This window comes from Dermacentor andersoni, chromosome 2 (genome assembly GCF_023375885.2).
Source record: "Dermacentor andersoni chromosome 2, qqDerAnde1_hic_scaffold, whole genome shotgun sequence".
Classification (NCBI taxonomy): domain Eukaryota; kingdom Metazoa; phylum Arthropoda; class Arachnida; order Ixodida; family Ixodidae; genus Dermacentor; species Dermacentor andersoni.
In genome coordinates, this window is record NC_092815.1 from 199,194,815 (window position 1) to 199,222,299 (window position 27,485).

Consider the following 27,485-nt stretch of genomic DNA (forward strand, 5'->3'; position numbering starts at 1 on the left):
ATTTTTCGTGGGTTGTTTGGTTATGAAAAGAACAAAAAGAACAGCAGGCAGTTTCGCCCGAAAGGCGAAGCACTGACAGCGATGGCAAGGTTTAGCGTTGTGCTCCGACCTTCTCGGACGGTGTTGTGACTACGCGAAGCTGTAACATGTTGTCGCGACGCAGCGCCTGCTGGGCAGAAGGAGCAGCGCCCAGACAGCCACTAGGCGTCTCACAGCGCTGCCGCGAGGAGCGCCGCCTAGTGTAGTTGCAGCTGTCGCACCTCGACGGTGCACCAGATGAGGCGTCAGTCAGCGCCCCGTGGCATATATAGTTACCTTGACATTCACTGCTCGTTCTGCCCAGTGAGGTGCATACTCTTGTGATCGGCCGCTCACCCCGCGACACCCTTCGGTCACGGTTCCCACGATTAGGGGGGAACGGGCCGACGGCCTCGTCGAGATGGTTCTCGACACCGATGGATTATGACCAGCGCGGGAATACCTCGTTCATCAGAGGTTTCAGCGATTAGCAATGATACGGCTGTCACCTGTCAGCAGCACAAACTGGCGTGTCCAAGCCAGTGATGCGCTCAGTATGACCCGGCCACCGCACCTCAGAGTACGATCGGCGTCGACGAAAAGAGCGACCTACCTCCGGATTGGTGGGACCTGATGTCAGCGGCCTCCTGACACAGGATTGGTGGGACCTGATGTCATCGACCCCCTTGCACCGGACTGGGGGAAGTGACGAAACAAAGATCACACACGGCATAAAAGGAGCTACGGACGGCGGGAGTGATCAGCGACTACCACTTTATCATCAACTTTTCTGCATTTCTTTGCATTTTCAATTACTTATGTAAATATATACGTGTTTGTCCAACGTCCTGAATATCGGACCCAACCTCACGTTCACTTACCCCTGCACCAGGAAAGAGGATCTCACGTCTTCGAACCCCGAGTCGCAACAATGCGCACAGCGGCTGAGCAGGAACGCTGGTGTGGTTATATTGCCAAACCTGCGCACACCGCCCACGCCAGCAGCAAAAAGAAGAACGGCGACTTTGCCCCTCCCCCTCCCTCCCCCCCCCCCCCCCGCCACAGAAGCGACTGAGCAATATAACGTTAACGGTGCGACCAATCCGCTTTGTCGTTTTTGCAGCAAAACGCACTCCGCGTTTCCGAAGACCCGCGCGCAAGCCGCACACGCACCGACACACCGACAGCGTGAATGTGCCTCGAGCGTCCGTATAATTGCTGTCACAATAAATGCACGAAGACACGGAACGCCGCACAAGCAGTGCTCTTTATTAATGCGACAGCATTAAGGGCCCTGTGTCACAGAAAATCCGGCGTCGGCGTCTAGCGCCCGCCGTCGCTGCGGCAAAACTTATTCCGAAACGTGCAAACAGCGCTGCCAACCTACGAAGTCAGTTTTCCCCTAACCCGGATGAAACATTTCCCTAAATTTCCCTACACTTGTATGAATTCTGGTTGTCCAGTTCGTGAATTTGATTTGCGTAAAGATAAATGTTCATTTGTATTATGCAAATGAATGCCAATTTTATATTTTAGTTATATGCTCGTTGTAAAAGCACTGGACTCAAACTGAAATTATGTCGCTGTGCGAGTTGTGCTAACAACACGGCCTCTTAGCTGAAGCCACATTAACAAAAAAAAAGACGTCAGCACGTGTATATTTCGTTGTTGCCCAATTAATTTCCACTTAGAGCGTTGTGCCAAGATTACACGGAACCTTATCCGAATGGTAAAATTGGCGCTGGACCTCTCTTACGAATGTCAGTGCCGAAACAGTTGGCCACTGCACAACTGCAATGTAAAAGATACGAATGTGTTTTTTTTTTTTTTTCGCATGCTGTGTACGACCTAGCACTACCACATTTACGCACTTGCTCATCTTCACAGCGAAGCACAAAAATACGAAATCGATTTTTATCTTTCCTACAAATCAAGGCTCGCTCAAACATATGAACAAGAAGTTACTGTCTGTCCGAAGTTACTCTTCCTATGGGCATTGCCAGGTAAATTTTTGTATACGCGCGCATAGTCGGCTGTTCATTGCTGTGACCACATAGTCGTTCCAGGTGTTATAGTATATGGATCCGGTTATGCCTGGATATATTCGTGCTACTTTGCTTAATGCTCTCACGTACAATTGTTTTGCCGTTTACAGATACTTACTTAATTCAGAGTGCACAGAAGTCGTCAGCACTTCTAGAGGCAAGAACGGCAAAATCCTACTAGCAGCACTTCGTTAAAGGACCCAGGCCATCCACGTTCTGTCGTTTGATTGGCGAGATGTGCTCACTGCCCGCTGTACGATCAAGCCGTACTTCACATGCTGATGCGAAGGTAGTTGAGGAGACTGACATAAGAACACGCCGTCACGTAAGCTGTTTAGGTGTTTCAATGTCCCAGCGCGAAATTACCCTCGATTTGAAGTAATTTCTTCATTTCCCTAAACAAGGCCTGAAATTCCTAGATCTAGGGAAATACCCTTCAGTTGGCAGCTCTACATGCAAACCCAACCACACGGACCCTTCGTCTAGCGCAAAGAAGTACTGAACTAATTGAATTTCTCAAAGCAAAATACGTCAGAAACCCCGTAAAGTACGACTTACAACCTACTGACATGATAGCGTCCAAACTATCTGCTGATTCTATCATATTCATGCTTCCTTAGTAAATCGTATGCGTTAGTAAGGCACTCTGCATCATTCCTTCAAATGTGAATAGACGTGAGCTGACGATTCATCATTGCATCTGCTCATGTTTGAATAGCGATGTCATATATTTGTGTGCCTTCCGGAATGAAAAAAGAAAGCTAGTAATTAGGAACTCGTTCTGTCGTTTTCTAGAGGCTGACTGGCGATCCTGAACTCTTGTTCCCTTGCCCGGTTATTCATCATTATCTTTGTCTCCTGCATATTAATCTTCAGACCCAGTCTTACGCCCTCTCAGTTAAGGCCCTCAATCATTTGTTGCAACTCGCCCCAGCGTTGCTGAACAGGACAATGTCATCTGCAAATCGAAGGCTACCGAGACATTCACCGTTGATACTTATGCCTGAGCCTTCCCAGTTTAATGGCTTGAATACTTCTTCCAAGCACGCAGTGAATAGCATTGGAGAGATTGTGTCTCCATGCTTGAGCCCTTTCTTTATAGGTATCTTCCTACTTTTCTTGTGGAGAATTAAGGTAGCTGTGGAATCTCGGTAGATACTTTCCAAGATCCTTATGTAAGCGTGCTGTACTCCTTGATTACGTAATGCCTCTATGACTGCTGGTACCTCTACAGAATCAAATGCCTTTTAGTAATCTATGAAAGCAATATAGAAAGGCTGATTGTACTCTGCGGATTTCTCGATTACCTGATTGATGATATGTGATCCATTGTGGAGTATCCTTTCCTGAAACCTGCCTGTTCCCTTGGTTGACTATGGTCCGGTGTTGTCCTTATTCTATTGGTGATTATCTTTGTGAATATTTTATATAATACTGGAAGTAAGCCAATGGGCCTATAATTTTTCAATTCTTTAACGTCTCCTTTCTTGTGGATTAGTATAATGTTGGCATTCTTCCAGTTCTCTGGGACCCTTGAAGTCGACAGAGAGTTCGTATAAAGGGCCGCTTGATTTTCAAACATTATGTCTCCTCCATCTTTGATTAAATCGCCTGGTAGTTCATCTTCTCTTGCCGCTTTTCTACGTTTCATGTCTTGCAAGGCCCTTCTAACTTCATCGCTATAATATAGGAGGAGCCTCTGTAACCTGTTCGTTAGTACTTCGAATGGAGGTATCGTGACTGCTTTGGGTACTGTACAAGTCAGTATAAAATCGTTCCGCTGCTTTTACTATATCTTCAAGATTGCTGATACTACCCTGCTTATCTGTGAAGGAGTCTGAAGGAGTACGTTTACCTATAGGTCAACTACTCACAGGGGACCCTGATTATGAGAAGGAAATTTATAGAAGAATAAAAATTGGTTAGCGCGCGTTCAGCAGACATTCTCAGATCCTCACTGGAAGCTTACCGTTATCGCTAAAAAGAAAGGTGTACAATCAATGCATTCTTTCGGTGCTGACATAACGGGCAGAAACTTGGGGCCTGACAAAGAAGCTCGAAAACAAGTTAAAGACCGCGCAAACAGCGATGGAACGAAGAATGTTAGGCAGGAAGAGAACGGTGTAGATCAGAGAATAAACAGGGATAGTCGATATTCTAATTTACATTAATAAAAACAAATCGAGCTGGGCAGGTCATCTAATGCGCATGTTAGATAACCGTTGGTCTATAAGGGTTACAGAATGGGTACTAAGGAAGCGCAGTCGAGGATGGCAGAAGACTGGGTGGGGTGATGAAATTAAGAAATTCGCAGGCGCTAGCTGGAATCGGTCGGCGCAGGACAGAGATAATTGGAGATCGCAGGGAGAAGTCTTCGTCCTGGAGTGGACATAGAAGAAGAAGAAGAAGAAGAAGAAGAAGAAGAAGAAGAAGAAGAAGATGATGATGATGACGACGACGACGACGACGGTTTCAGTGTCTTCCTACTGTTTTTTGTGAGCTTGATTTGTCTCCAATGGGCGTGTACCAGCTAGCTCGCCCAAGCATTTAATTTCCCTAAGTATTTTGTGCGCATCTGCGGTGTAATGTGTACGAAGGGGTCATTTCGTGCACCCTGCTTGCTTTTCTGGAGAATGTCCATTATACATTAAAGAATGTGCCTATAAGGGAAGTTGCATGATGGCAGCATATCTAGCGAAAGTCTGCACAGCACCCGCGCATTTGCTGTCTGCCTTACGAAATCATCAACACGACACGGAAGGTACTTACGTTCGCCGTATGTTACTCTGTTGACGATACTCTGTTGTCCGCTTTGCGTGATCGACTACAAGGAGATCGATTTCTGGTGGTCATACTGCGGTACGCATAGGTTGAATGAGTTACGACAATGATGAATGAACTCGGGTGCTTTATGGCACAGCAGCCACTTCGACTATTGTGCGTCGATTACTGGCTGTTTAAAAATTAAGAAAGTCGGTGTAAAGGCCAGGGCTCGTATTCACAAAAATATCTTACGCCAGAATTGTTTGTAAGAGAAAAAAATTCCAGTCAATCCTTAAGCTGAACATAACCTTAGCGAAGGCGAGCGCCCAATGGCAAAGTGCAATTTAAAAAAGAAAACTTTGTAAATTCGGCCACAGTTTGTTAGTGGCTAGTCATATGATTTGTTAAAATATGCCGAAATTCAAACAACCTTAATTAAAACAGGAGAGAAAACACTCGTCTAAAGGCTATGCAAAACGTCTGCGGTTCACAACTACTTAATCACGTTTTCAAGTTCATCGAGAGGTTCACCTTTAAGTAATATCTTTATAAGTGGAAGCTACGGTAACTTTCCAATGATTCTTGCGACAGTGCTCGATAATTGCAGAATAGTATGAAACTGCAAGCGCGTTAGAAATTGCTGAGTTCAGGGTTGTTTGCTGATGGCCGGCTATATCATCCCAGATGGGATGTGATAAAGGAATGAATAAGAGACATCGCATGCCGAAGTCTGTCGCAAGTGAGTGGAGAAGTCTCCCCCACAGGGAGCACATGAGCCAAGCGCTTCCTTGTTGCCTCAGAATTGACCACGCGAGACTGACCTACAGCCTGTTGTGACAAAAAAACGAAAAAGAAAACAGCCTCTGTGCGATAAATGCCAAGAGACGTTTACTAAGCTTAAAGCGTACACAGATGAAAAGAAATGAACGCAGTTTAAGGATACGAGATGGGGCATTAAGTTTACGTCATACAGACAACGGACGCCTGCGAACCTCAAGCCAGCAACCTTGACCTAGTTTACAATTTCGCTCCAGAACAAGAACTGCATCAACTCGACTCCGATACGATACAGCAAAACTCGAAACACTGCTACTGTTGGGAAATCTAAGCGAAGAGAAATCACGTATGCATGCAATGACGCGCCACTTCAAAGAGGAGGCTTGATAGGTGCACGGCTGTGAAACGAACGCGAAATAAGCGGAATGAAACTGTAAAGTTCTCGGGCTGTTAGGAAGTTTGTAGCCCCTCCGTGTAAGCCTTGCCATTCGCAAATGATGTGAACGCAGACGAGAACGGCAGCATTAGTGGCGCCATCCTGTGACGCTGCTTTCAACCACGATACACTGAACTACTGTCATACTGGCAGACTACGCTCTGCCACTGCTGCCGTCCGCGCGGCACTATAGCTATATAATCGGTAACGGCTAGAAAAGTATTCGAACACAAAAACATTTGTAAGGCGTCGTGGTTAAAGGATCCGTCGCAAGGTGCCGCCACCAGCCCTGCTGCTGGCGCTGACGTCTGCGGTGTTCGGGTATTCCGTGAAGGCTGACTGTCACATCATAATAATAATAATAATAATAATAATAATAATACCTTTATTGCCAATGATCAAATCAGTACATTCATACAGGCCTGCCAAAGCCTTTGAAGACTTGAGCGGCAGCGCCTGGCAGGCAGCAAAACCATACACGGTACATTGATAGACCACTTATAAGCAGCGAACTCAAGTATAGAACACCAAAAAAGGTTATTAGAATTTATACAGTGTCTATGAAAAGAAATTTCATTGAGCATAATGGACCACAGAAGTACAGCAATGCGTGTGAACAAAAATTACCATGAGATAATGCATAACCATATACCAGACTGACAGCCATGGTGCAAAGGTATTGCACAGTCACATGCACGAACACAAGCAATAACGGTAAATAAACGGAACAAGTACGCCTTTACGAACAGATACGCCTTAGCAGTCTCTAACTTATATTTCGTTTTTGCACAGAAGGTGCTGTGCGGTATATGACATGCATATACGAACAAGCCAAAACCCTCCGTTAGCACTGCCATGCTCGTCGAGACATGTGCACGCAGTCCACTCTTGCCGATTCCGTCTTATAAGGCCTCGCACTTCACGGGACTCGTGCACTTTCCAACGGTAATTCAGCCGCACTGTAGTGCTATGATGATGATGATGATGATGATGATGATGATGATGATGGTGATTTACTGGAGTCTCCCTTGAAACGGGGCGGCGGCAAATAGTCCCCTAGCCTGCTTGGTTTAATCAAATCTATGCTTATCATTCTACCATTTTTCTATACATCTCCATCTTTTTTTTTTCTTCTTCAAAACTTCTATATCTACCTTGCACCGCTATCTATACCTGTAACGGATCCGGCCGTATCAACCTCTTCCCTGCGTTTTTTTTTTTTTTTTTTTTTTTTTTCACGAGAACTCCAAACGTTTCTGGCTTATATCGACTGCTGACCGGTAGATGCTTCCGCACACTTTAAATCCAAGCGCTTTTGAAGGGTCAGTGGGTGATTCCCTTCGCATTCCATTAGGATGCGCTGAGTGGTCTCGGGATTTTGGCTGTAGCATACACAATCCTCACCTTGTATGTTATGCTGCTTTGGTATGTTTTTGTCCTTAGGCAACCAGCTGGAGTCTCAAATAGCAAAGCACTTTCCTTCGTATTATTGTACAGCTTTTCCCTTCTAATTTCTTTCTTTTCATTCTTGCAAATCTCCACAGTCTTTTTTCCGTTCATTCTTTGCATCCAATTCGCTGTCTCTGATTCTCTCACTTTCTTTCTGATGACTCCTGGTTGTCTATTTACACTTTCAGTTACCCTGTACTACTGTACTACACAAGAATGGGCGAGTGAAGCAGCTGTCCGTCGACGAACAATCGCACTCGATGCTTGTTATCGAAGCACAAAGCGCGGAGAGCCGCTCAACTCGACGATATCATCGCGCAATCTAGACAGCTCCCGTTTGGCGTCGTGCGCACCACTCGTTGTTGTAGCCCTGCCACAGACCTCGAGAAATGGGCGCCTATCTCGATGTCTGTCTCGCCGAGAACGCTGCAGGACGATTGTGCTGTACACTCCTCCAAACAAAAGTATATCAATATATCAGTATATCAAGTATATCAAAAGTATATCAATAAAAAAAGTTCTAATTTTTTATTGATGACAGCAGTCCGAGCTTGGCATTGTGAACTTTCCCGTTCTGTCGTCAATGTAACTGTGTGTCTGAATTGCGAATACACTATCTTTTTAGGCAAGCCTGCGCTACAGAAATGAAGAAAACTTGGCCAGTCACAGCATAAACGAAAAGTGCGGAAAGGTACAGGACCATCGCAAATTAGGACTAAGCAGCGATTTCTCGTGTACAGTTACTGGAATGGCGAGAATACATGCACAGGAAGAAAGAATACATGGTGCGAAATGCTAGAGTCGGCAGCATCGCATGACTGCAAACAGCGGGAAAAGGCGATGAGGACAAGAAAATGAAAGTAGGCGATTTTCCGCGAGCGTCAAACTTTCGTGTTCTGTAGTATTCCCTCGCGCTGTTTTCATGCAAACCCGTGCGAATGATGTCCCCTGCTTTCACGACGTGTCGATACGCACGGGTTATTGGAAAAAGAAAAAAAAAAAGGAGAAGTACGCGGGAAACCCTCAGTGGTCCTGCGCTGCCATTACTTCCTAGATCAGCTCACCTAACTACCGCTAGATTCAGGAGATACGCAATAATTCAAAAGCTTTTAAACCCAGCTACAGCTAGTTTTTCAGAATATCGACACCAGCTATTTTCTTGGCACAACAATACCTTTGACATCAGAAAAACTGAAGTAATTTCTACCCGATTACGCTGTCGAATACCCATATTAAACTTTTTCGTCACAGGCCTGGTCTGGCGTACACCCTCCCTTCCCCCCCCCCGTCTCCGTGCCAATCTGTGCCGAAGACTATAGATCATTTTTTTCTTATTCTACCACCATTTTTCTTCTTTGAAGAAAATACATTTTACAATCAAGGTTAAGACAACTTCGTTTGTTTTAAATTTTTCCATTTGGAATATTCTTCGTCTCGGAGCCTCCTTTCTTGGAAACTACACCACAAGGATGTTTGCTTGGCCGCGGAGGAATTTATAGTTGTTTTTGTGAGCTTTTCTCAAGTTCTTCATACGCTATTTTTGATATGTTTCCTTCTGACAGTTTTGCCAATTTTAGTATTAACGGCAATTTCCTAATACCACCCAAATCTTGCCCAAGCCCCGCAGTGGGGATGCGACATCATAGAAGGAAAACTGTGCTAAACTAAACGAGAAATTACCGGACGATAATGCTGATAACGATAAACATACAGTAAAAGCCCAATGCTGTTCCCCAAAAAAAAGAAAAAAAGCTTCAATATATGGGCGGCCACGGCTGCTGCGTAGGCATCTGCCAAGGCCAAGTTCCAAAGCTATAAATAACATCGCCAAGGCCGTTTGTCGAGCACATGAAACCTTACGGGGGCGAAAACTTGCCTAAGCAGGCGAAACAGCACGTGCTTAGTCGGTCCTTGCGCTGGGTCCTTGAACGCCCCTGAGCGCTGTGACCGGCTAATGACATGCTCGGCGGCCCGGCTACTGCTTGGTGGTTACGTTTTCGTTTCGGAGCGCATTGCTCGCTGCAATTGCGTTGAAAAATTGTGGGGAACGTCTGCTTCGCGCCAGTTTTTCTGTTTTTTTTTTTTTCAAGGTAGAAGCTAAAATAAAACATCGAATACGATGACGCTTACAAAAATACAGCGTACGGACCCGTGATATAAACTAACCTTCATTTCTTTCTCCCGATGTTTTCCACCACGACTGTCTGCGGTCTGCAATGACTAAGCAGAATTTGCCGCATTCTGCTCGAGTAAGTGCTTCTTTTCACCAGCAGAAAAGTTACAGGTGCGGCTCAAGCGCTGCTGAAGTCTAAAATAATTTTCATGGTCTTCGTTTGGATTTAGGATTGGGGCCGCTGCGTGGGTCTTATCCTCATCACGATCAGCCTATTAACCTACTGCACGACAAAGGCATCTCATGCTTCCAAATTTTCGTTGCACCCCTCCCTAATACAAATATAACACTTCTTATACGATACTTAAGACTAGTTAATTTTATACACAATCATGTTGTGTAGATCAGTATAAGGAATATGAAGTAATAATACTATCCCTACACAAACCAGATTTATAGACACATACAATCACACGTAGCAGGAAGAAAATGTATACACGAAAAGAAAAGCAACTGTAGAAAATTGATATTGGGCAACAAAGAAAACAAGTTTACAGTCACTTTAGCCCACGCTAAAGGGCATGAAGGCGAAAGCTTGCGCTCTGTCGAGACTATAAATTACTTGGACATTCTCATTCGAATGCGTTGGTACATCCTATCACTTGTTTTCTCCCACCAAAGGTCGTGGGTTCGACTGTCTAAATTAACTCTAACATAATTAACTACCTTAATTAATTTGGCCTTACATAACATCAAAGGTCGTGAGTTCGACTCCTACCAATGGTGGTGGGTTGGAGTCCGACCAATAGTCGTGCGTGGCATCATTAATTTTGATGCCACAACGGCGGACGGCCAATTTTTCGATAACGCCGGACAACGGGTTTCTCGGCCCATGAGCCTTGAACTTAAGCCTTTCGCCTTAATATATGGAATCGCGTGGAAGTTGCAATCAACACTACGCCGGTACTCAACACTAACACTAATCATGGTCCTAAGCACAGTGCAAGCCCAGACACACATTGCGCAGCTTGAACAAGCTGTCACTGTTCTCAGGGCACCCGCTATGGTGGCGTAGTGGCCGTGGCGTTGCGCTGCTAAGGCCGAAGTTGCAGGATCACATCTCGGCCGCGGCTGCCGAATTCCGATGGGGGCGAAGTGCAAAAACGCCCGTGCACCGCGAACTTGGTACGCGTTAAAGAACCCCCAAGTAGTCGAAAGTTATGAGGAGTCCACCAGTGCGGCGTGCCGCATAATTAAATCGTGGCTCTGGCACGTCCATTCCAGAAAGCATTAGATATGAACTCGGGCGAAGCTGGAAACGCAGTCAAGCACAATAGTCACTTTCGACTTGTTCGCGTTTGATTTTACGCCGATAGTGCACGGACCATGTATGTTTAAGGGCGTGCGCGAAGTAGCACATCTTGTACTAGCACTAGAGCTCGACTGCAAAGTTGGAACGTTTAGTGCGGCACTGCGCAGCCACCTTTTTTTCAAGCAAAGCTTATTGTATTGGCTCACAATTAAGTTTCGGTAGCGATGTAGTCACGTAAAAACCCAGTTGCTCCCAGAGCAACCAGGTCAAAAAAGTTGTCTACTAGCTGAGGCCACTGTATAGGTAGGCACTGGCTGGAGTCTGGCTACAGTGCGTAACTTGGGTCGCCGGGTGTGTGTCGAACAGACTTCAGCACCGTGTACGTGGTATATTGGCATGTGCCCGAACAGACAACTTCGGCACAGTGTACGTGGTATTGGCATGTGCCAGAACAGACAACTTCGGCACCGTGTACGTGGTATTCGCATGTGCCCGAACAGACAACTTCGGCACCGTGTACGTGGTAGTGGCATGTGCCCGAACAGACAACTTCGGCACCGTGTACGTGGCATTTGCATGTGCCCGAACAGACAAGTTCGGCACAGTGTACGTGGTAATGGCATGTGCCCGAACAGACAACTTCGGCACCGTGTACGTGGTATTGGCATGTGCCCGAACAGACAACTTCGGCACCGTGTACGTGGCATTTGCATGTGCCCGAACAGACAACTTCGGCACAGTGTACGTGGTATTGGCATGTGCCCGAACAGACAACTTCGGCACCGTGTACGTGGCATTTGCATGTGCCCGAACAGACAACTTCGACACAGTGTACGTGGTATTGGCATGTGCCCGAACAGACAACTTCGGCACCGTGTACGTGGCATTTGCATGTGCCCGAACAGACAACTTCGGCACAGTGTACGTGGTATTGGCATGTGCCCGAACAGACAACTTCGGCACCGTGTACGTGGTATTGGCATGTGCCCGAACAGACAACTTCGGCACCGTGTACGTGGCATTTGCATGTGCCCGAACAGACAACTTCGGCACAGTGTACGTGGTATTGGCATGTGCCCGAACAGACAACTTCGGCACCGTGTACGTGGCATTTGCATGTGCCCGAACAGACAACTTCGACACAGTGTACGTGGTATTGGCATGTGCCCGAACAGACAACTTCGGCACCGTGTACGTGGCATTTGCATGTGCCCGAACAGACAACTTCGGCACAGTGTACGTGGTATTGGCATGTGCCCGAACAGACAACTTCGGCACCGTGTACGTGGCATTTGCATGTGCCCGAACAGACAACTTCGGCACAGTGTACGTGGTATTGGCATGTGCCCGAACAGACAACTTCGGCACCGTGTACGTGGCATTTGCATGTGCCCGAACAGACAACTTCGACACAGTGTACGTGATACTGGCATGTGCCCGAACAGACAACTTCGGCACCGTGTACGTGGCATTGGCATGTGCCCGAACAGACAACTTCGACACAGTGTACGTGGTATTGGCATGTGCCCGAACAGACAACTTCGGCACCGTGTACGTGGCATTTGCATGTGCCCGAACAGACAACTTCGGCACAGTGTACGTGGTATTGGCATGTGCCCGAACAGACAACTTCGGCACAGTGTACGTGGTATTGGCATGTGCCCGAACAGACAACTTCGGCACCGTGTACGTGGTATTGGCATGTGCCCGAACAGACAACTTCGGCACCGTGTACGTGGCATTTGCATGTGCCCGAACAGACAACTTCGGCACAGTGTACGTGGTATTGGCATGTGCCCGAACAGACAACTTCGGCACCGTGTACGTGGCATTTGCATGTGCCCGAACAGACAACTTCGACACAGTGTACGTGGTATTGGCATGTGCCCGAACAGACAACTTCGGCACCGTGTACGTGGCATTTGCATGTGCCCGAACAGACAACTTCGGCACAGTGTACGTGGTATTGGCATGTGCCCGAACAGACAACTTCGGCACCGTGTACGTGGCATTTGCATGTGCCCGAACAGACAACTTCGGCACAGTGTACGTGGTATTGGCATGTGCCCGAACAGACAACTTCGGCACCGTGTACGTGGCATTTGCATGTGCCCGAACAGACAACTTCGACACAGTGTACGTGATACTGGCATGTGCCCGAACAGACAACTTCGGCACCGTGTACGTGGCATTTGCATGTGCCCGAACAGACAACTTCGACACAGTGTACGTGGTATTGGCATGTGCCCGAACAGACAACTTCGGCACCGTGTACGTGGCATTTGCATGTGCCCGAACAGACAACTTCGGCACAGTGTACGTGGTATTGGCATGTGCCCGAACAGACAACTTCGGCACCGTGTACGTGGCATTTGCATGTGCCCGAACAGACAACTTCGGCACAGTGTACGTGGTATTGGCATGTGCCCGAACAGACAACTTCGGCACCGTGTACGTGGCATTTGCATGTGCCCGAACAGACAACTTCGACACAGTGTACGTGATACTGGCATGTGCCCGAACAGACAACTTCGGCACCGTGTACGTGGCATTGGCATGTGCCCGAACAGAAAACTTCGGCACCGTGTACGTGGTAGTGACATGTGCCCATTCTAGCCCTGGAAGGGATGTCGAAAGGTGATAAAACGGGTTTGTAGCTTTAAACATTAAATAGCGATAGCACTCCATCGACATAGAGCGCGCTCGGTGGATATCCATCGCAGAAATACCATCACAAGAAAGATTGCTAATCGCATTAACGTCATCAATCACCTCGAAAGCGTCAATGAACAACTTTTTTAATCCCAGAGTTTCCTGGGTCTCCTTGCTCGCTCGGCCTACTCGGAGCTGTTAGTCACCAAACTTACTTATACACTCAATTACTTCATTGTACAACGCCGACATTTATTGTTTGCACTGTCCAACTCCTGTCTGCGTCACTCGGTCGTCAAACAGCCAGCGCCCTGCAGCCTCAAAAAGTAAAGCGCATTTCTTCGAGCTCTCAATAAGGACGTGTTTTATTACATTTATTTACCTTATGTAGCCGTCCAGTAGAGATCTGGGCCGGGATAATGCAGCGATTCTATTCCAATTATTGTCCTCTTCTTGCTTCACGAGTGGTCCGAGCGGCATTCCGCCTACGTCATATCACCATGACTGCACGGTCGCGTGTGGTGGATAACAGTACAGGTGAAGAATCAAGCAAGAAAATGGCTACGTGATACGCAGAAAGTACCCCCCTCTCCCCCTAAGTGGCCTATAACACAATCCTCCTTCTCGAGCTAGATTACTCTCGCAGGCGGGCATAAATTTAAGAGAAATCCAAATAAATATTTTTGCTAACTACCGAAGGCTCATTAACTTTTAAACTAAATATTTTACGGCCAATTGCAATTTACATACTGCAGCCATTAGCTTTGAAAGTTATATCCATTCGAACGAATTCTGAGGATGAAACCAGTTTAGATATATGCGTTCCCAATGCTTCCAACAAAATTCATTGGTGTTACGGTAATTTTGGGGCTTCAATACACGAGAAGGCATATTGTTAAAAACGTAAGTTCAACAACAGTGCAGTGTTGCCGCAAGTGTGACAGCGCATTTCAATACAGCCGCTAGTTTGAACATGTGCCTTGCGAGATAAGTGGCTTATATTGCCACGGAAAAACACGGGGAATGTGGGAGATGGAAATACAGGACGATGAGCAAAACGAAAATAAGGTGAAAGCAGGAGCCAATGTTTCGACAAGTGAACTTGTGTTTTTTCAAGGCGACAAAAAAAACTAAGCCACTCAACGAAAAATAACTGATGTTGCCTATAGTTTGAAATCTAGCATAGCGAATAGATTTTAAAGCTCCCTCTCCTCTTGTCCTTTGTGTTCTTGACTGTTTTTTTTTGTTCAAGTATGTACCAACTGGCCCAGATTTCAACCCTTCTCCCTTTTAAACGTTTGTGCCTATCGGCTGCAATGTCTTGAACTTATGGATGAGGTATGATCTCTGTATTTTCTGTCTCACGCAGAACGGAAATTCGGCTGTAGTATGTAGAGGTTAACTTCATCAAAGTTATGACTTGGTTGGTTGAAATGCTCGGCGACAGCTTTGTGAAGTTCTTTAGCTATGTCTGCGCGAAGTCCGCTTAACTTGACGTTCATTCAATGTCCCGTTTCACCGACATATTGTTTTTTACAGAAAGAAAATTCAAGCATGTAAATTACACCGGAACTAGTGCAAGTAAAGCTAGTTTTTACTTCGTGTGTATAGCTATTTGCGGTGCTTTTAATTTTAATGTCACTTTGAAGGCGCTTGCAGGTTTGGCACTTGGAGCGAGAAAACGCCTCTATTACGGGGGAATGATGTTCGCTCGCTTTTACATGCACCAACATGTCTTTAAGGTTTCTGTTGCGGTGATAGGTGAGCCTTGACACATCCGGGAACGCTTTTCTCAGACGCTCATTACTTGATAATATTGGTGGTATTTTCGTTGGACGTTGTTTATTTTTAGGAGGGCATTGGAATATTTTGTTATAAAGGCTGGCGGTCTCTCAGATTCTGGTGTAGATTGTTCCTTAGCTAATTCGCACTGCCTCTCCAATCTCGACGCGACATCATAAGCCTAGTCGAGAGGAATTTGTGGACTGTTTCTTTCGCGGTAGCGCTACTTTAAGGTCATTTAGCTGGTGTATATAATCGTTGTCTTCGCTGCAGATTTTTCTTGTTTGTTTCGCTTGTCCGACAAAAATTAATCGCTTGCAGCGTCGCGGGTGGTGGCTGTTGCAGTCATTTATAAGTATTGCTGGCTATCTGTAGGCTGCCGGTAAAGTGTCGTTCTGAGTTTTCCGTTTTCCCCGTAGACCGTCCTGTAGAGGAAGTTGATTTGACTAGGAAAGTGGTGAGTAGTAAACTTAATACTCGCGTGAAAATTGTCGAAATGTCTAATTAGGTCGTTTAGCGCGTTTGTCCGTTGTTCAGATATTATGAATATGTCGTCAATGTAACGTAGGTAGGTGCGGGATTTTAAAGGGTATGATGTTATCAGGTTTGCTTCAAACTGTCCCATGAAAATGTTGGAATATACGTGAGAGCGAACGGTGTTCCTATGCTTGTGCCGAAAGTTTGTAGACAGTGAATAGAAGAGAATTTGAAATGTTTGAGCTGAGAACCAAATGAAGAAGTGACAGGTAAACTTCAGGAGCATGCACTTCAGTATTGACTGCGAGAGACTTCAACACGTCTCCAATTTCTTCACTCATGGGTATGTTAGTGTAGAGGGCAGAAAATCTTTAAGTTACTAGAATAGCGCGGTCGGAGTGGACCTGGTTGGCGTTAAGTCGATAATTCGGACGAAGTGGGGCGTATCTCGAACAAAAGATGGTAGAGTGGTTGAATGTTTGACAGATGGTGATTTAAGATAGGCCTGCCTGAGATTTCTGCTGTAAATATTTTTTCTACAGGAATCTTATGCATTTTAGGAAGAAGGTAAAAGTGGCCGGATTCATTGTTATAGGGCTGTTATATTGTTTCATGATGCCCAATAACAAATATATTTAAAAATTCTGTATTGTTTAAAAAACACCTCATATATAGGGTTTTCATGTTCACGATGAAGGACAGCAAAGGCATTATCATTAAGCAATACTTCAAGGAAGGACCGCAGCCATCACATGAGCGCTTTTCAATTTATCTGCGTCTTTGTACTAGTCAACTGTCATGCTCTATCTTCCATAGCTTCGGTATTAACACTCGGCTATCTTGACAACATTCGCGCCTTCAGACAGATTAGACGCAGTGTACCTGTATATATGCTGTAGCGCATGATCACAAGGGTATGGCACAATTATTGCGCACGTTTTATTTTATCATACGCTCTATATCCAGATTCGTTTAGTTCAGCGTATCCTCCGCTAATTTAATAACTTTCTTTACACGCAGTGACACTACACATCGATAGATAAGCACAGTTATAGCAATCAGTTAATTTCGTGTCTGCTGTTAACGTTACTTCACAAAGGCTGCGTTTCCTTGAGCTTCACTATTTCCACAAGAAAACTTATAAGGGTCCAGGCGTCTATAAGGCTCGCATATTCATGGCTCGTATATATAAATGAGAAGTGCGCCATACAAGCATCGGAGCGGGTAGAACCATGCCTCCGACTCGCACATGCTCGTGTAAAGATATGCCTCGTGGCCAACCCTCGGTGGTAGCGCACTCAGCGATTTGGCGGTTCGTTAAGCGACTCGTTGCAGGAACGAATATACTTGCATACTTGTGAAGCCGACCATGCGAACTAATCGAACAAAGTGATTTAACTGATGCCATTCGGTGTTTTCAGAAACTGCCCGCTACGGTTGGCGTCAGCAAAACATATGGAAAACGGCTTTCTGTGGTCGTTTTAACCCTTATGATCCAGGAACGCAAACAGTAATTTTACCCTCTCTGACTGACAACAATAGCATACAAAAAAAAAAAGGATCGGAAGGAGTCTCCGATGACGCTGCGAAGAAGGAGTTGCTGCAATCTGAGGAGCCATGAAGAACAGCTGCCGTCGCACATTCGCCGGCAGACTTGGCTATGGAAATGAGAGGATGCGCCAGTCAGTGTACGCGCCCAGGGTTGCCTCTTTCTTTTTAGCTTATTCAGAGCTAAGATCGCTAGTTCCTCCTCGGAACGGCCTTCTATAGGCGAAATTAAGAACAAGGTTTCGTTTATATATATTGTCACGTTTATATATATTGTCAAGGGATTCGGCGTTCGCGGATTGAGTAGCGTACAATGAATCGGCGTTGTGCCTTCCATACCGGTTGGGGTGGTCGGAGCTGCCATTTTCTCTGGAAGGAGTCCAAACTCAAGGGCTTGTCCACGGATCCTGCTGGCGCAGTGTACAGGCGCAACCACCGTTACAGCTCCTGCTGCTCGGAGGGGTTTGTTGCATAGATTAGATTACCCCGCACCTGCACCAGTTTGTCACGCGCAAGAGTAAGTAGCGGTATCAGCAGCCCGACACGAAAATGTCAGACACACGAAGGACGGTTCTCCAGCTGGCGCGTGATCTTCGACTTCGTCGTCTTCTTCGCCGTTTTTGCTGGGCACGCAACGCTGGCTCAAAACACCAGGTGGCAATATACATATACATTATATATATATATATATATATATATATATATATATATATATATATATATATATATATATACACACACACACATTTGGGCGGCACTATAGTCTTTTCGCAGTAGCGCTATTTCTCCGTTGTCACATGAAAGGCTCCGCACTTGCCGAGACATAGGCGAACACTAAATCACCCGAACACGAGCGCTCAGCTGCAACTTCGCGTTCCTGTCCGTGTGCCCGTTCGTTCATGTCTCAACAAGTGCGCTGCCTTTCGAATGATAACGACCAAACAATCTAGCCCACCAGTACCTCATCAGCAAGTGATTTTCGTTTGCGTTGTTGTTTAGAAATAGTGCTCCGACAACGCTTCATGGACGCGGGATGCGTTTTTGTTCTTTTGATTTTTCTTTGAAACGGTACTGACGCCATATTTTCGACTATTCACTTTTTTTGCGTTAGAAGAGGGTCCTAGACCTCTAAACCGCACAAAATATACTGAAGAGTTTCACAGCACCGTAAAAAAATAACACAAATTAGCTTTTCGACAACCAGTTTGGGTTTCGTTTCCCAGGAAGATACTGCCTTGGTGACGCCATGAAACAGTACGCGGTCACGTGGGAGCATTACATTGCGACGCTTTGGCACTCATTCTGGCTCACTCGATTGTCTCGTATGCTGCAACTTCTTGTGAGGGCCGATGGAGCAGCCTAGCGGTCGACCAAGCGAGCCGCAGCCGTGTGTCAAAGCGTCGCGGTGTCATATGCTCCCACGTGACCCCATACTGTGTTGTGGCGTCACAAGGCAGTATCCCGCTGGGAAACGAAACAAACTTGTTGTCGAAAAGCTAATTTATGGAACGTTGTGGGCCGCTATGAGGCCTGTCGTTATTTTTGTTCTAGCGTTCAAAGGTTTGGAACCTTCGTTTAAATCTAGAAATGAAGACTCGCAAATATCGTGTCAGTGTCGGTTTAACGCAGATTAACATAAATTTGACGGCCAAACAGCTGCTGTTTGTGTTTAGAATTATGTTGCAAGCGTGCTCATGAGGTCTGTAGACATTGGTGTACCGCAGTGCTCGAGTTGGTAAACCATGGCCGCTATAACATCTATTTCTCAAAGTAAGTCGCATGACTATGCGCTACGCTCATTCAACAACTGCCAATGACCCCACAAATTGTTCCTCGTAACCTGTACCACTCGAAAAGCACTGTGGCATATGACCCGAGTTTCACTTTGCAATCGAAAGTATAATAAGAGCGTATTCACCGAATCTAGTAGATTTAGAGGTTCGCGGGTTTTAATTTTAGCCAAAGTCGAAGACTCAAATTATAAGCTGCAAGTTCCGCCCACCGGGAGCGACCACCATGTTGAAAGCACTGCACGACGTCAAGGAGGGTGTGCATCGTCCGCAATGCAAATACCATCCGACTACACTGAGACGTTGGCACAGCGTGTAAACATGCAGTTCTCACAATACGATATTATAGTTATTTCACGTTACCTGAAGTGCGACCGCGTTCGCTTTTTTGCGACCACACTGACTTCAGGCGAGCGCATCGCTAATGGCGTGTGCTGGTGGAAACAATGGGAGCTCATACTTCTCGAAGCGAGAACAGGATGTCTTAGAACCCGCACGTATAAAGCGTGATACAAAAAGGATAAAGAAAGCATGTGCATGCTGCGGTAAAGCTAGGGAAACGATGCAGCATGTTTTATGCTGCAGTAAAGCTGGGGAAACGATGCAGCATGTTTTATTAGAATGTGAAGATATCCGTCCAGCGGACGATTTAGGCAACTCTGGCCTCCTTGAAGCCCTTGGGTTAAGCAAGAGCAGGGGGAAAGCAAACATGTCTGTAATAGAGATTAGTATAAGAGGTGATTGGAAGATTGGTGGAAGAAAAGTAAGGAATCGACAAACAACGGAGCCACACAGTAGCAAATTCCCAATAGGGATTCAGAAAGTTCGGTGATGGAAATTTCTCGCTGAATCTTTTTTTTAATATAGGTAGGACATTAGGCAATATAATAACAAGAGCATGGTGGCACTGCCTACCACCCCGTTGCAAAGGGGACGACGCTCATAGGATCCATCCATCCACCCATCCCATCGGCCCAGTCGTCGGGTGGACAGTGGCGCTGATACACCAATCTGTCACAGTACGCCGGCAACAGCGCCTACGACACGACCTACGAGCGCAAGATCGCAGCCGTCGTCGAACCGGTCTCCTGGAGGTCAGTCGCTGAGCGAGAATTCCGCAACAGGGGAGATCCCGGTCAGCCGCCCAAATTGGCATGTCCACGCCGGGGACGGAGTCAGCGTACGTTGCCCCTTCCCCTGTTTGTGACCAGTGATGTGCGCGCGTTTCCGACAACGCTCCCTTCACAGGTAAAGGGCAACCGACCTCCGGATTGGTGGGACCTGATGTCATCTATCTCCTGACGCCGGATCGAGCGAAGTGATTGAACAATGACCACGCAGGGCATAAAAGGAGTAACGGACGGCGGAAGTCATCGGCTGCTACAACTTCATCATGAACTTTTTCTGTATTACTTTGAATTCTCTTGTAAATATGTAAATATAAAAGTGTTTGTCAAACGTTCTGAATGTCTGGCCCAGCCTTACGTTCCCTCCATGAGCAAAGTGAATTCCACATCTTCGGAGCCCCATGTCGTAACATTGGATGGCAGCGGTGAGATAGTCTAGTCTGCGCAGCGCTTCGACTTCGGCATGGTGAGTGCGCGATCTTTTCTCCTTGAGAGTTCCCAGGCTTAACGTCGTTCTTCCTGGTAACAAGGGTGTTAGAAGCCTTGTTGAAGAATATCTTGCTTCAACACTTTATTCCTTGAGAAACTTGTCGGCAAAAGAGAGGTAGCCAGGGATTGGAGGAAGTTGCGCAGAACGGACCTAAACGCGATATGCGGGGAATTCGGGATTGATTTTGGGAAAGAGCTAAAGAAGGCGGAGGTCATCGATGCAAATAAGGCAAGCGGCAGAGATGACCAGGAGATCATGGAGGCTTGTGAGAATAATTCAGGGACCGAGGGAACGCGAACGCGAGAGAGAGTCCGAAATAAAGCGGGACAAAGAGTATCAGAGGGAACGCGAACGCGAGAGAGAAGCCGACATAAGGCGGGACAAAGAATGTGAAAGAGAAATAGACGAAACTGACATGGAAATCCAGCATCTCAGAGCGCTGCAGGCACGGTCTAGGCTGCACGTATTCGAGGAGGGCGAAAACATAGAAAGCTTTCTTGAATTTTTAGAGAATGCTTGCGCATTCTTTAAAATTCTGGACCGTGGATTTTGGTCGGTGGGTTTGTTGGGGGTACTTCCCGGTGGCGTGTCCTGTTGCTTAGCTCGCCTTTCTGATGTCGACTTCAGAATGTACGATCTGGCTAAACAGGCCTTGTTGCGCCATTTCGGTATTTCTGTGTAGAGCGAGATACAAAAATGTTGCGCCACTAAAGGAAGAGCACGAAAAGTGCGAGGGGACGAAATCCTCAGAGAGAGAGAGAGCTCGTCGACAGCGAGGCCGTGCACATGGCGCGACGGCGCATGCGCCCTGCCTATAGTGGATTAGTCGCGAAACGTTTTGGAAGGGACGCGCGCGTGGCCGCGCGCCGGAAAGTCCCCCGAAAAAGAAAGAAATGCTCGGACGCGCGCTGCTGCAAACACTCATGCCGTGTACCGCGTTAAAATTCTACTGGTAGCTCGACGTCGGTGCGGTGCCGAAAACGTGCGTAGCGTAAAACCGCAACTCCGCTTCAAAAGACAAAGCGGCCAGGGCATCGTCCGAGTTGTCCGGACTACACTGTGAGCCAGGTAGTTGCCGCCTTTCATTAATGGGTCGCTAATGTAAGGAAAAACCCGTGCGTTGCACTTGGGCGACACTTGAGTACATCACGTTGCTGACGAAGTCCTTCTGCAGCGTCGATCCTCACTTGCTGGTGGTGGCAGCGCGTTCCTGACTGCACGTACTCGTAGGGCGCGGCAACGCTGGGTCGATACGAGACCGACAAGGCGCTCGCTCCAATGATTGACCGACTTTTGTGCGTCACTAAAACCTTTTTACCATACCACGTCGACAACGACGCAACCGACGAGCGCGAGTTGTACTGCGACAGGCTTTCTTGTCGACGGCACCGGCAAAATCAGCATGCCGACCATCGTTCGACCGAACCCCGCGCGATCGGCAGTCGAACCGACAACACAACAGCGACAGCGTATTCGCTTGTATACAAATTAATCGTGCTCAAAATGAGTCAAGCAAGCCTACCAAGTTGAAATGGACAAGCTTTAACCCTCTCAACCCGTTCCCACGAAGTTTGAGCCAATGTTGCGATCCTGTTCAGCGAAGCTTAACCTGGCGCCGTCGAGTTGGTGCACTCGTACACCGGTGGACCTGAACTGAAATGTAAGCAGTTAAGTCGAACGAAACTGCTTTTATAGTTAAATTCTGGCCTTAGCGAGTTGAAATCAGCTACACTTCACTTCGCACGGCGCGTACACAATAAGCGGTAAGCGCCGACACAGCGCTGTGTTCAACATCTGCACGTCAGCGTACCTGTAGGCTGTCGGCCGCCTTCGCTATACGTATATGGGTGGGCCTGTATGTGTTGCTTTGCAGACAGATTTCTCAATTTCAGAGATGCGCTGTTTTCCTCTGCGTCAAGCGGCAAGCAAGAGACGGTGTATTCGGTATACAGCAGCATAAACAACCGCCTCGCTCATTTATACCAACGCCGTGTGAGCGGTGGCATCGGCGCGTTTTCGTGAGAGAAAATGGCCTACAAATGAGCACTTATGCGAGCACAGTTTTCTCTAATGCTCTATGGCACGCTAAAACTGCAAGTATGATGGAGTTAAAGAAATGCGAAAATGAGTTAACAGCTCGTAATACGTGTATCTGAATCACAGTTGCCGTTGTTTAAGTGGTTCGGCCGCTCATATTGACTCGTCTCAGGGTGTAAGAACATGGCACATATGCGCAGATATGCATGTTGTGCTGCATTTTGACACTATTCCATATCGGCGATGGACCTTTTCCATAATATTTGACGATAACAACGACCCGCGGCTGTAGATGTCGATGTAAACAAGTGCACCGCTTTAATAAACCCGACGCAGAAGGCTGCGCTCAAAGACTTTTTGAATATGCAAAACGTATAAATAATGTGTAAAAATAATACAAAAACTGATGTCCAAGTGCAGAAATCGGTGACAAATTACAAGGCAGCCTTGCCACCAAACGGAACTCAGCGTGCCTTTATCGGCCGCACTGTTAGCAGAACAGCGCACTCAGGCCTGCTCACCCAGTAGTCATTGAGTGCTAAATGGCTTCGGGAACGACATGCTGTCCTGAAGAAGCCATTAATAATGATTCGCGATCTACGAAACACACAACCGACGAGCACTCAGCGAGGGCGCAGGTACACAAATCAACCGGTGAAAGCCCCGGGACACTTCCAAAACGTTTTCAGGGGCGTGCTGCACAGGGCAACACAGGAAAATGAAAGAGGCTGATTGTGCGCTGCGCGAAGCCAGACAATCACAACAGCGCGTGCGCAGCGCCGAAACAAAAAAAGAAAAAAAGCGAGGAGAAAAAAATCCGGGACCCGTGACGTATGCGTCACGCGATCCTCGAGGTCCGGTGTGGGAGAACGCAGGGAAGGAATTTCGCTTGCGGAGGCTAGACAAAGCCACCTAGAATTTTTTCAAGGCCTGCGCGCTCCGTCCGTGACGTCACGTACCTTGCCCGACCCTGCCGGAGTGCGCCTGCTTGCTACCGCCCGTTCTCCTTTGAACCGAAGTGAAATGGGAGCGTCCAAGAATTTCAATGCACGACCAGTATTTAGTGTCAATTTATTTCTTATACCAACATGAAGTTCCATTTAAAGGCCCGCGGTTAAAACCATTATTTAACGGTGTCATGCTGTCATGCAAGCAAAGAGTGGGCGACAGTAGCATTAAGGAAAAAAGGTTTATTTTCCAATACTAGAACTGATTAAAAAAACACTGAACAATACCCTGACAGATTTACTTCAAATGCACACTGAAGAACGAAAAGGGAGTCCTCACAAACACTGTATAAACACACTACAATACACTGATTACAAACAATACAAACAAATCCTTGAACCAAACAACCTGTCTGCAGCTCGTCTGCATTACGAAAGCGTTTTGAGCTTTCTTTGCTGTTTCTTTTTTGACAGTTCAGTGTTTAGGAGGTCTGTCTTCATTTGGACATAATCTTTAAGCAATGTGTTCGCTGCTGCCCACAGTATATTTTGATAGACATCATCAGGATGATGACCTTGAGAACAGATATCGAATCCTTCATCGTCTATTACTTCTTGTGTCAAACTAATCAGCAATTCCCTTTGATGTCTCGAAGCATGAAACTGCACAACATTTTCTTGTGTAGTCAATTTCTCAAGAACTAGTTGCATTCGCAGCACGGCATCTATGACTACAGGCCTCGGGAACTTCAAACCACCCCGGGAGAGGTTCTCAATTATTATGTTGCGATCCAGCTCCATTTCTCTTTCCTGTGCAGTAAGGTTTTCTGCACAAGCTGTGCAAGGAATCTTTTTTAGAGCTGCACGTGCACAAAATCCTGCTATGTATGTAATAGCTGGCAAGCTCAACTCCTTGCTTTTAATGTCTTCTTCTGTTATTTTTATCTTGTAGTCTTCTATGAGGCGGCTGGCATCTAATCTTTTGCTGCTAGATTTCCACATGTCTCTCATTTCAGGGAAGATAAGCGAGTCTTGCAGCCTTACCTTCGCTTCCGCCTCATATATTTGCTGTATGGAGACATGATAGTTTGTCCCACAAAGGCGACGGTATCTTCCAAACCATTCTTCGAGGCTGTCAGTTTGGAATTTGCCAAGCAAGACATACTCCAAGTGAAGCTCGTCAATGCAATAGCGGCAGACCTCAATTAGGGAATAAGTTGTGAGCCTGAGTGCAGCATGCGTATCAGTTGTCAGAGCACCGGTGTCCATTTTCACCTCTTTCCATACATCTAACCAGCTGACAAAAGAACTCAGGAACTGCACTTGCACACCATACAAGCTCGTCACTACTTCTTGATAGGGACATCTTAGCCGACGGCCTTTCTTAGGCGTTTTTACGTTGACAATGTCCCACCACTTTAGTATCACACTGATAAAGTCTGCCGTTCCTTCAGCATAGGACAGGCCAAGTTTTGCTCCAAGTGATTTCAGGGCTTCAATAACGAATGGATTGAAAACTTTCAGTGCTAGTTTTACGTTCTGTCTTTCTATGTTGGATGGGTGGAGAGCTTTGTATGTAAGCCCATAGCCAAACTTTGATAGACTTTTTCTTTCAAATTCATGTATGTCACGGAGTGCCTTAAAAGAAGCTCCATTAATGCGAACTAATGATGCTGCACTTGAAAACTCCGGATAGAAAATGCATGTTCCAGGATTTTTCTGATTAAGCCAATTGTTCCTCACACATTTTAATAAATGAACAGGATCCACTACATAAAATAGGGGCCTAGATTTGTCAGCAGGGTGAGGGTAAACAATATCCAACCTGTTATGCGGCGAAAACATGGACATCACTTTTCTGTTTATTGCATTGTTGTCTGTTATGACAGCAATAACTGTGAGTCCTGCCTTCTCAAGCTCCAAGATAACTTTTTTGAGGACATCGTGCAACTGCCTGTCGCAACGCGCTGTTGACCGTCAGTGCCACCTGTCGGAAAGCCGAGAAAGCTAGGCCCGCTTCGGCTAGGGCCAAGTGTAGTGACGTCACAGCCACGAAAGACGGGAGTGCGGAGGCCTTGAAAATTCTAGATGGCGATGGGCTAGACGGGGCGAGTGGAGAGAACGTCTCGCTATGCAGTGGAGGTCGCCTCCTGAAATCATGGGTTCGCGGCACCAAAACATTTCTATCTCGGCTACTAATAAGCCGATTTGAAAAATTATTGCGGCAGAACGCTCCCTAGAGAACACGTAAAAACTTTCAGCGTATAACCAAAATTTGCCATGGGCCCTGGTGAGGGGCACCGATGAGCTGCCCTCTTTTGAGCCCTCACCCTGCCGGTGGACGGGCTGTTGTGATCGGCCGTTCACCCTGCGACGCCCTACAGTCACGCTTAAACGCGATTATGGGGAACGGGCCGACAGCCTCGTGAAAATGGTTCTCAAATGGATGATTTATGGCCAACACGGGAGTACCTCGGTCAGGAGAGGTTTGGGCAACTAGTAAGGATACGGTCCATCACCTGTCAGCCGCCTAAAGTGGCATGTCCACGCCGGCGACGGAGTCAGTGTAAGATCGAAGTCAGCGTACGTTTGTCCCCTTCCCCTGTTTGTGCCCAGTGATGTGCGTGCGTTTCCGACAAAGCTCCCTTCGGAGGAAAAGGGGAACCGAGCTCCGGATTGGTGGGACCTGATGTCATCTGTCTCCTGACGCCGAATTGGGGGAAGTGACTGAACAATGACCACGCAAGGCATAAAAGCAGCAACGGACGGCGGGAGTAATCGGCTGCTAGCTCTTTATCCTGAACTTTTTGTGTATTACTTTCAAATTTCTTGTAAATATGTAAATATAAAGGTGTTTGTCAAACGTCCTGGATATCGCGGCCAGCCTCACGTTCCCCTAACTCCTCCACGAGCAAATTGGATCCCACATCTTCGGACCCCCAGTCGCAACACTGCTAAGTAGGCTGGTTAGCAGGTTGTCATCAGCGAACAAGAAGACGATGACCCCCTTTTCAATAAGACATTACATTTACAATAAGACAAATAAGACAAAAATTTACAATAAGACAAATAATTATTTTAGGATGGACCTTTTCAAAGCAGCTGTGGGTAAGCAATCAGTGGCCACTAATGCAAGCGAAGTGGGTCGCGGTGTCAATGGTAAGCTGCGAAGGCGCGAAAATTGCGAGACCAAGTGTTCAAGAGAAAATGCAAAAAACAAATTGCTTTGAATATACATACGCCTTGTTTTTGGCTAATTTTGTAGTTATGCTTTGACGTAAGGACGAGGTGAGACGCTGAGTTAAAGTGCGCAATTATGGTGTCATGGTCGCCGAATTAAATGGGACTAAAGCGAAGCGCCACATCGCTTTGGGCTGAAAACGCATTCTTTCAAAACTCTATTTGCGTTAATTCCGCTGTGAAAGATTACATATTAAAAAAAAATGAAAATCAGTTTCAAGGTGGACGTTACGAGCAAAACAAATTAAAATACATAATCGAACTAAATTCATCTAATAGGCAGTTAACTAATTAATCGGCGGCCCATGTTTCCCTCTACGAATCCCTGCCGGCGGGTATACGTATGACGTGCCCGCTTGGAGCGAGTTCCCAGGAGGACACGAGTTAGGAAATAATCATTGCCAAAACGTGCGACGAAATGCATTGGCGTTCCAGTCACTCCTGCGCTTCAATGCATAAAACGGCCGCTTTGCCCGAAAATA

The 27,485-nt window shown here is 46.6% G+C and overlaps 2 protein-coding genes across 2 annotated transcripts in view; both read right to left on the reverse strand.

Annotated features, from left to right (window-relative positions):
• LOC126540250 (glycerol kinase 5) overlaps positions 1-27,485 on the reverse strand; it is a 203,267-nt gene that overhangs the window by 136,640 nt on the left and 39,142 nt on the right. The window lies entirely within an intron of this gene.
• On the reverse strand, positions 24,193-24,774 carry LOC140216171 (uncharacterized). Its single transcript, XM_072286582.1, has one exon. It carries the CDS (start codon positions 24,772-24,774, stop codon positions 24,193-24,195), a length of 582 nt encoding a protein of 193 aa, XP_072142683.1.